At 43.4% G+C, this 11,040-nt stretch overlaps 1 protein-coding gene across 1 annotated transcript in view; it reads left to right on the top strand.

Annotated features, from left to right (window-relative positions):
* Positions 1 to 11,040, top strand: part of SMARCA2 (SWI/SNF related, matrix associated, actin dependent regulator of chromatin, subfamily a, member 2) — a 239,576-nt gene that overhangs the window by 17,936 nt on the left and 210,600 nt on the right. Inside the window, exon 3 of the mRNA XM_042780710.1 lies at positions 4,452 to 4,844. Within this exon, the coding sequence (XP_042636644.1) occupies positions 4,452 to 4,844 (393 nt within the window). The remainder of the gene's footprint in view (positions 1 to 4,451; positions 4,845 to 11,040) is intronic.

Here is an 11,040-nt window from a genome sequence, read left to right as displayed (position 1 = left end):
CAGGGGTCCAAGATTATCTTCTGTGTCTGTGTTAATTGGTTTCCCTTTTCTTTGTTGAAGAGGGTCTGTGCAGTCCTTCTGCCTAGTCCGCCATCTTGCCAGAACTCCCAAATGACAATCATTTTTAAATGAATCTTAGTTTTCATATCATTTCCGGGAGTTACATTTAGAGTGACGTGCAGAGAACTACACTCAATGCAATCAAAATTAGTGTACGTAATACTTCTTTCCCTTAAAATAGTAAAAGTGCACTGTTGGTTAGGGAATGCACTATTTAGAAATGTAATTTTGAATAATGCAGTATTGGTAGAATGCCTTCTGAGTCTATATGATGATCTATAGAACAGGTAGACTGTGCAATAGTATGTGTCTTTAAAACCCCTATTGGAGGGAGCCATTTATTAAACACGGCACACAGAGGTGTGGTATTGATGAGGAGGCTGCCAGCTTTTACTGCCTAGCAACCTAGTAGATTATTTTAGGGCATCGGTTGAGAAGCAAAACCATTTCCTTCAATAAATATGGAATTGTGCACCTTATGGTCCCAGTGATAACATTGTTTATTTTTAGCCCATTGGGTGGGAAGGCCTTGAAAGGCAGGTATTTAAGGTTTGTGTACATGTGTGTGTGCATGTGCAGAGAGAATTCATATAAAATTGGCGCTTACATGTTCAAGATTATTAAAGGAGAGAGGTTATTGCTTCTCTTTGAGGCCAGGTGAAATGGCGGAGATAATGGCCCTAGAAGACTAGGGAAGGAAAACTGCTGTTCTTTGACCACTTTTGAATGGGAAGAATCTACATCCACACTGTCATCCTACAGACAAATGTCAATTCATTTGCAAGCAATTTCTTCTCTGTTTTTTCAGCTAATTACCAAAATATGTTCTGTTCTTTCCTCATGTAGACTCTGTTTTTTCTCAAGTTTTGTGGAATGTTAGTCATGAAGAAAAAACAAACAGAACTGTCTCTGTAGCTGAGACATTGTCACTTTTTTTTTTTTTTTAAATTGTGATTTGGGTGAAAGTTTACAGAGCAAATTCCCTTTCCGTACAGTAGCTCACATATACTTTGTCTCATGACATTGACTGCAATTTCCCACAATGCAACAGCTCCCCTCCCACTTCCTCCGCATAGTTATCTCTTCCCAGTGTCCATCTTTCCATACACTCCTGCCCCCTGAGCTGTCTCCCTGTGCATACACAGCCCTTCTATTCTCCCATGATTTTTCTCTCCAAGGAGTGTATCTACCTAATGTAAATGTTCAGCTCATATGCCTGTCTTTTCTTTGGCTGTATTTCACAGGAGTGGGTTCAATTCCAGACCTGAAAGACAGCTAGGCACCATAGGCTCAGGGGTTCCATCAGGTTCTATCAGACCAGTAGACCTGGTGTTCCCCCCCCCTTTTTTTTTTTTTTTTTATGATTTTGAGTTTTGTTCCACATTGTTCTCCCACTCTATCCAAGATCTCCTACATAGATCCCCCTGTGAGTGGTTGACAGTGGTACATTGTCACATTTTTAACTTCATACTGTGACAGAATGATTCTGTCAATAGCCTCTATAAATTCTGGGAAATAAATCTCCATATCCTCTCCCCCCCAGTTTCCTTTGATCAAATATGAGGTCAGATTTTGTTGTATTGATTAATTTTGGGAAATGATTTTTATTCCACTCTCTTTCTTATCAAATTTGAAGTAAATTTTTTTTCAGTATTCATTTCTAAGTGACCACCTTCTCCTTTCAGGGTTTGAATGATTGTATACAATGTATCTGCCTCACCTTCAGAGCTTTGTACTCAATGTTCATGTTTGAAAGAGTGATTTGATAAACACTGCTGTACAGTTGAGTGTAGATGGGATTGCTAGTCAGGTTGCTTGGGGGCGACCCTGTGTATTTGAAGTATTTGGTCCATGTAATAGGCATCATATGATTTATCATGGGTAAGCCGTACCTGAATCCCTGTATGGCACTGTTAAGGAAGCACTTGAGTACTATCTGAAAGGTTGGCGAGTCCACCCAGAGGTACCTCAGAAGACAGTCCTGGTGATCTGCTTCTGGAAAGGTCAGCCTTGAAAACATTATGGAGCAGTTGTGCTCTGTACATGTAGGGTCATCATGAGTCAGAGTCGACTTAATAGTAACTAACAACAATGAAACTGTAATTGAGGCTCTTAAGAAACAGGGGAGACTGGGAGGAAGGACATCCAGGATCCATTTTAGCCCCTGGTGGTATCCCTTGTACTGTGAACATGTACCACCACCCATCTGTCAGTTTGTCTTACTGTGGTGGCTTGAATGTTGCTGTGATGCTGGAGGCTATGCCACTGGTATTTTAAATACCATCAAAGGTCACCCATGGTGCACAGGTTTCACTGGAGGTTCTAGACTAAGATAGACTAAGAAGAAAGGCCTGGAGATCTGCTTCTAAAAGTAAGTCAACATATACCCTAGGGATCACAGCAGAGCATTGTCCGACACAGTGCTGGAAGACGTGCCCCCTGGGTCGGAAGACACTCAAAATACAGAGCAGCCACAACAGTGGACTCCAACCTGCCAACGATCATGAAGATGGAGAGGACTGAGCAACAGCTCGTTACATTGTCCATGAGGTCGCCATGAGTCCGAGCTGACTTGGCGGCCACTAACAACAGCTGTCACGGAGCTCTGGTCAGGAGGGACATTAGTAGATCTCTCAGAAACATCTGTGTGAGGACCTCTGATAACTTTGACATGAGGACACTTGTTAAAGGGCTGTTGTTAGCTGCCATGAGTCAGCCCCCAACTCCTGGTGCCCCATGCGTGGTAGAATGCTGCCTGGTCTTGCACCATCCTTATGATTGGTTGCAGATCTGACTGTTGTGATCCATAGTGTTTTCACTGGCTGATTTCTGGAAGTAGATCTCCAGGCCTTTCTTCCTAGTCCTTCTTAGTCTGGAAGCTCTGCTGAAACCTGTTCGGCATCATAACAGTAACAGCAAAGACCTTTAGATCTATTTCACAATGTTTTAGGACACCTTTGACTGGTGAACTAGCACTTAGTTTGATTCACTACAGCCTTTTGGAAGGCTGTGGGTCATTCTGTTCTCTCCTTCATATTGGATATCCCTCCAGCAACACTCAGTCATGGGTTTTTCTAGGAATTTCTCTGGCTGGGCTGTGCTTCATTTTCTGAAATGAGTTTCTTGAGATTTTTATGTACATTGATTGTTCTTCTTGCTTAAGAAATTGGTCTTCAACTTCCCACTTTAATCTCTTAAAACCCAAACGGACTTCTTTCCTTTTTATGGTATAATGTAAGTAGCTCTGAGGAGCCCTGGTGGCCCAGAGGTTAAAGTGCTGGGCTGCTGCCTGCAATGTCAGCAATTCAAACACAACAGCAGTGGCTCTGCAGGAGAAAAGACCTGGTGATCTGCTCCTGTAAAAATTAGAGGCTAGGAAATCCTATGGGACAGTTTTACTTTGTCACATGGGGTGACAATGAGAATTGACACAATAGCCCATGGCAACAACAGTAACAAAGTAGTTCTGGAAGATCGTTGCAGCTCTGAAGGCTTTAACTTATTTTTATATAATCATATTTATACTGGATGATGGAAAGTGCACACGTGTTAGAATCTGACAGACCTTTGTTTGAATCTTAGAGCTACTGTGCTCTGGTTGTGTGGCCTTGGGCAGCTAGCTTGCTTATTCCCTGAGCCCCAGTTTCCTCATTTTGAAAATGAAGTAACAGTACCTTCTGGGGTGGTCGTGAAGATTGAAGGGATGATATATGTTCTTCATATACCCTCTGTGTACCCTTTACCCTTTCTGTCCTCCAACCAGCTTGATGTCTGCTGGCCAGAGCCGATGGGTCCTGATACCCACCTTCTTCATCCATGGAAATGGCCCTAGGGACAAATGCTCAGGGCATTAGACATAATCAGTGATGTACTAACATCTGAGGACCGTAAGAGTACAAACATCCAGCTTATTCACCCGTGCCCTGGGATGACAATCTTAGTCTTCTACTGCAGCAGCTGGCTTAATCACTCACCCCTTACCAACTGCTTCCCTCTCCTGTCTCACCTTACAGCGATCCCATGGTTCCTTGCCAAAAACAAAACCTGTTGCCTTTGAGTCAACTCCAACTCATGGCGACCCTATGTGTTACAGAGTAGAACTGTTCCATAGAGTTTTCTTGGCTGTAATCTTTACAGAAGCAGATTGTCAGACCTTTCTTCTGTGGCACTGCTGGGGGGCTCAAACCCCCAACCATTAGGTTAGTAGCCGAGAGCAAACTATTTTGGCCACCCAGGCCTGTCATGTGGCTATGAGGAGATTTATAATTGTATGTATGGCTCACATTCTGTTTCTATCGGATAGTGCTGTTTTAGAAAATTATCAGAGTATTTAGGAATGCCTCCCAGGGTCGTGGAAGCAGCCTGTAATCTCCTTCTGTGTTTTCTTTTAGGTTATATGTCTCCACACCCCTCTCCATTGGGAGCCCCAGAGCATGTGTCCAGCCCCATGTCTGGCGGAGGCCCAACACCACCCCAGATGCCACCGAGCCAGCCTGGGCCCCTCATCCCAGGCGATCCGCAGGCCATGAGCCAGCCCAACAGAGGCCCCTCGCCTTTCAGCCCTGTCCAGCTACACCAGCTCCGAGCTCAGATTTTAGCTTACAAGATGCTGGCCCGGGGCCAGCCCCTCCCCGAAACACTGCAGCTCGCAGTCCAGGGGAAGAGGACGTTGCCTGGCATGCAGCAGCAGCAGCAGCAGCAGCCACAGACGCAGCCGCCACAGCCGCAGCAGCCCCAGCCCCAGCCCCAGCAGCCAGCCCTTGTTAACTACAACCGACCATCTGGTAGGTTAATGTGCAACCAAATGAAGGATGTGGTGGTCTGGCTCTGATCAGAAGGGCTGCTGACTGCAGGGAAGTACTGGGTTGGATCAGCTTGGGGCTGACTTGGCCTTTTGTTATTACCTCCCTTGCTCCCTTTTCTGCATCTGTGGCTCCAAGTTGATGGTCAAGATTCTTGGTCTTCTCCTGCTGTAGTGTCCTAGAGCCATGTTTCACAACCTTTGGAGATGATGCAAGCACTCTAGGAGAAAAAGCACTCTCACCCATGATTTTGGAGGTTTACAGTTTCTCTGCAGCTCATCCATGGATCCCAGGTTAAGAGCCCGTGTCCCCAGTGCGTTCATCACTGAAAGCCACTCCTCAAAGCAGCACTGCTAGATCCCACTTAATTGGTTGATCTCTACCCCTGTTTATTGTGAAAAGCATTTGGGCAGCCTTACAAGAGACATACCTGCAGAAAAATCATGATAAAGTAGAAAATCAGAAGCAGGGGAAATAGGGAAAGAAGTAAGAGATTGAGAACAGGAAGGTAGGAAGAATGGGAGGCCCTGAGACCTTGCACAGTTGCTGTAGTTGAGCTTGGAAGACAAAGTGAGTTTCCTGGAAATCACTGGCTGTCGAGTCCATTCTGACTCATGGTGGCCATGGGTGTCAGAGTAGACCTGTGCCCCATAGGGTTTTCATGGCTGGTTTTGGGGAAGTAGATTGCCAGGCCTTTCTTCTGAGGTGCCTCTGGGTGGACTCAAACATCCAGCTTTGTGGTTATCAGCTAAGCACTTTAACCATTTGTACTACCCAAGAACTCCTGGAAGTCAGGTCCAAAAAGAGGTAAGGTCAGGTACCAAATTCTCACCATTGAAAAGAAAGTTGTTTACCAATTTCTCAGAGGACACAATGCCTTTCCTCATATGAGCATGTACATTAGATTTCCCAGGTGGATGATCTTTTGGAATGGTGATATTAGTAAGAGGCAATGCATGATGGAAGCGTGTTATTAGTAAGAGGCAATGCATGATAGAAGCGTGTTCTATCTCGAAGCACATGATAGTAACACATTTCATGTGGCTGTTTCTTACAGTACCCTGGGATAAATCAGAAGCCACCACACCATGAAAGAGGTAGATTTGATCCAGCCTTACTTGGTGGCCTTCTGATGGTCTGGCTCGATACCAGTGATAGATTTCAGAAGTTCAAGGGGTTGTAGGTGGTCTTCCATGAGCAGCATTTTCTCTGGGAAGGTTTTTCTTAAGAACAGAATTTGTAGAGCGTTGACTGTTCTGTTCTAAAGGTATCTAGGAGTAGTGCTTTCTGGATGCTGACCTATTTGTCATGACGGTTCCCGCCTGTTTGGGCAAGCCTTGACATGCTGATCACTGCAAGCCATTTGCTTGAGATACTCGTACTCTTGCTAGATTTGAACCTTGTTGTTAGTTGCTGTTGAGTTGGTTTCAACTCATAGAGACCCCCTGTGACAGAGTGGAACTGCCCCATAGGATTTCCTAGGCTATAACCTTTATGGGACTAGTTAAGCCAGGTCTTTATCCTGCAGAACTACTGGTGGGTTTGAACTACAAACTTTTCTATTAGTAGCTGAACACTTAACCATTGCATCACCATGGCTTCTCTTAGCATATGGGGATATTAACTAGAAGGAATAATATCCATATGCCTACAAGGAAGACCAGTTAATACTACTGTTATTCAGATTTACGCACCAACCACTAAAGCCAAAGATGAGGAAATTGAGGATTTTTACCAGCTTCAAGATGTATTGATTATTACTGGTAATTGGAATGCGAAAGTTGGAAACAAAGAAGAATCACCAGTAGTTGGAAAATACAGCCTTGATATTGGAAATAACATTGGAGATTGGATGATAGAATTTTGCAAGACCAATGGCTTATTCATTGCAAATACCTTTTTTCAGCAACATAAATTGGCTGCTATGTACGTGGACTTTGCCAGATGGAATACACAGGAATCAGATTGACTACATCTGTGGATAGAAGCAATGGAGAAGTGGCAATATCTTAAGCCAAAACAAGGCCAGGAGCTGACTGTGGAACAGCCCATCAATTGTTCATATGCAAGTTCAAATTGAAGCTGAAGACAAAACAAGTCCATGTGAGCCAAAATATGACCTTGATTATACTCCACCTGAATTTAGAGACCATTTAATGAATAAATTTGACACATTGAACACCAGTGACTACAAACCAAAAGAATTGTGGGATGACATCAAGAACGTCGTACATGAAGAAAGTAAAAGGTCATTAAAAAGTCAGGAAAGGAAGAAAAGACCAAAATGGATGTCAGAAGAAACTCTGAAACTTGCTCTTGAACAGACAGCAGCTAAAACAGTAGAAGAAAAGACAAGATAAAAGAGCTGAACAGGTTTCAAAGAGCAGCCTGACAAGACAAAGTCAATTATTGTAATGAAATGTGCAAAGGCCTGGAATTAGAAAACCAAAAGGGAAGAACACACTTGGCATTTCTCAAGCTGAAAGAACTGAAGAAAAAATTTAAGGATTGGGTTGCAATACTGAAAAGTTCTTTGGGAAAAATAACTGGATGATGCAGGAAGCATCAAAAGAAGATGGAAGGAATACACAGAGTCCCTGTACCAAAAAGAATTGGTAAATGTTCATCTATTTCAGGAGGTGGCCCGTGATCAAGAACCTATAGTATTGAAGGAAGAAGTCAAAGCTACACTGAAGGAATTGGTGAAGAACAAGGTTCCAGGAATTGATGGAATACCCATTGAGATGTTTCAGCTAATGGATGCCACACTGGAGGCACTTACTCATTTGTACCAAGAAATTTGGAAGACAGCTACCTGGCCAGTTGACTAGAAGAGACCCATATTTGTACCCATTCCAAAGAAAGGTGATCCAACAGAATGTATGTTGAATAATATCATTAATACCACATGCAAGTAAAATTTTGCTGAAGATAATTAAAAAAAACTGTTGCAGCATTGTATTGACAGGGAACTTCCAGAAATAAAAGCTGGATTTAGAAGAGGATGTGAAATGAGGGATATCATTGCTGATGTCAGATGGATCTTGGTTGAAAGCAAAGAGTACCAGAAAGATGTTTGCTTGTGTTTTATTGACTATGCAAAAGCATTTGTTTGTGTGGATCATAATAAATTATGGAAACATTGAGAAGAATGGGATTCCCAGAACAATTTATTATTTATGCTCATGAGGAATCTGTACATAGACTAGGAGGCTGTCATTCAAACAGAACAAGGAGATACATACTGTGTGGTTTAAAATCAGGAAGAGTGTGCATCAGGATTGTATTCTGTCACCATACTTACTCAATCTGTTTGCTGATCAAATGATCTGAAAAGCTGGACTATATGAAGAAGAACGTGGCATCTGGATTAGAGGAAGACTAATGAACAACCTGTGATATGCAGATGACACAGCCTTGCTTGCTGAAAGTGAAGATGACTTGAAGTACTAACTGATGAAGACTAAAGACTACAGTCTACAGTATACATTACATGTCAACATAAAGAAAACTAAAATCCTCACAACTGGACCAATAAGCAATATCACGTTAAATGGAGAAAAGATTGAAGTTGTCAGAAATTTCATATTACTTGGATCCACAATCAACACCAATGGAAGCAGCAGTCAAGAAATCACATGTCACATTGCACTGGGCAAATCTGCTGTAAAAGACCTCTTTAAAGTACTGAAGAGCAAAGATGTCTCCTGGAAGACTAAGGTATGCCTAACCCAAGCCATGGTGTTTTCAGTTGCCTCATATGCATGTGAAAGCTGGACAATGAATAAGGAAGACTGAAGATGCGTTGATGCTTTTGAGTTGTGGTGTTGATGAAGAATACTGAAAGTACCATGGACTGCCAGAACATCGAACAAATCTGTCCTGGACGAAGTGCAGCCAGGATGCTCCTTGGAAGTGAGAATGGCAAGACATCATCTCACCTACTTTGGTCATGTCAGAAGGGACCATTCCCTGGTGAAGGATGTCATGCTTGGTAAAGTAGGACAGCAAAAAAAGGGAAGATCCTGAACAAGATGGATTGACACAGTGGCTGCAATGATGGGCTCAGGTATAGCGAGGATTGTGAGGATGGTGCACAACTGGGCAGTGTTTTTTCTGATATACATAGAGTTGCTGTGAGTCAGAGCCAACTGTATGTCATCTAACAACAACAACAACTAGAAGGGTTTCAAGTGCAGACTAATTTCCAGGACCTTGTCCTACGGGGCGGGAGCTCTGGTGGCATAGTGCCTAACGCACTTGACTGCCAGAAGGCTGGCGGTTCAAACCCACCAGCCAGTCCTCGGAAGGAAGGTTGGGCAATCTACTTCAGTGGTGATACCTCCTCGGAAACCCAAGGAGAGGTTGCTATGAGTTGGATCCAACTCCATGGCAGTGGGTTTGTCATACAGGCAAGGAGCTCTGGTGGCGTAGTACCTAAGGCATTTGACAGCTAACCAGAAGGTTGGTGGTTTAAACCCACCAGCTGTTCTGTGGAAAGAAGGTGGGGAAATCTACTTCTGTAAAGATTTACTGCCTTAGAAACCCTATGGGGGATGCTATGAGTCAGAATTGACTCAATGACATTGAGTTTTGGTTTGGTCATACATGCATCATTCAGAAATGTCACCTTGTCACAGACCTCCACAGGCATTGAGATTTTTAAATATGACCAAGGCTCGCGCAGTGCCTAAGGCACTTGACTGCTATCCAGAAGGCTGGTGGTTCAAACCCACCAGCCACTCCTTGGAAGGAAGGTTGGGCGATCTATTTCTGTAGTGATACCACCTTGGAAACCCAAGGAGGGTCTGACTCGATGGCACATAACAACAACAACAAGACTATCATTTAAGAAGGCAGGAAAGCTGACTGGTTCCTTGAGAAACCTTTTCAGACTGATCAAAGTAGTAAAATTGAAAGGACGAAGTCTTAGTTGTCTGGACACATAGAATAACGACTTCATATCCTAATAAATGGGAACTCTGGTAGCATAGTGCCTGAGGCATTTGACTGTTTAAGCAGAAGGCTGGCACTTCAAATCCACCAGCCGTTCCTCAGGAGGAGGATAGGGCAATCTACTTCCGTAGTGATACTGCCTCAGAAACCCAAAGAGGGGGCACTATGAGTAGGATCCCACTCGATGGCAGAGTTTGATTTTGTTTTTGGTATCCTAATAAATACACTCCTGAGTGCATTTCCTGGACCCTTTCCAGAAGAAATGGCTATACTTGGCTCATTAGGGCCTTGCCCTTAGAGGGAATTAATTTTATTACTTACTGCTTATGCCTGTTGTATTTCCAGCAAAAGGCTTCATTAGAAAATAGAGCTGTGTGGGGATTGAGAACTTCACAGGAGAGTGGGCTATAGATTTTCACGTCCTTGGATGGTACAAGGTGCTCTGGTGGTGCAGTGGTTAAAGCATTTGGCTGCTAGCCAGAAGGTTGGCAGGACCACAGAAGAAAAGATGAGGCAATCTGCTTCTGTAAAGCTTTACAGCTTTGGACACACTATGGTGGAGTTCTGCTCTGTCCTAAAGGGTTACTGTGAGTCGGGATGTACCTAACCCAAGCCATGGTGTTTTTAGTCGCCTCGTATGCATGTCAAAGCTAGACAGTAAATAAGGAAGACTGAAGAAGAGTTGATGCTTTTGTGTTGTTGTGTTGGTGAAGATGGCATTGGGTTTGGTTTTTGGTTTTGAGTGGCACAAGTGGTTTACACTGGCAGTTCAAACCCAGTGACACTGTGGAAAAAGACCTGGCGGTCTGCTTCTGTAAAGATTATAGCCTAGGAAGCCCTATGGAGCAGTTGTACTCTGTCACGTGGGGTCGCCATGAGTTGGAATCAACTCAGTGGCAGTGGGTTGGGGTTTTGTTTGTTTGGATGGTGGGTGAAGAAGAAAGAATAAATAGATTATCGTTTGAATAGAATGAGCCAGTCTTGCTATGGTGAGGGATCTTCTGACAGCATTGCTGGAGTTGTCCCCAAATCTCAGATTTCAGTAGGCAGATGGATAACTTTGCCTGACAAAGACTTTTTTTTTTTGTTAGCATTTAGGAGAAGTGAAACTAAGGCAAGATTTTTTTTTTTAAAGTAAATAAACAAAACAAAAAAAGGAGCTCTGGTGGCATAGTGCCTAAGGCATTTAACTGCTAATCAGAAGGCTGGTGGTTCAAACCCA

Source organism: Orycteropus afer, unplaced genomic scaffold (genome assembly GCF_000298275.1).
Source record: "Orycteropus afer afer isolate SDZICR_OR568_19922 unplaced genomic scaffold, OryAfe1.0 scaffold00005, whole genome shotgun sequence".
NCBI lineage: Eukaryota > Metazoa > Chordata > Mammalia > Tubulidentata > Orycteropodidae > Orycteropus > Orycteropus afer.
The sequence above is the reverse complement of the archived record's forward strand: the minus strand, read 5'-3'. Positions and strand labels throughout refer to the sequence as shown.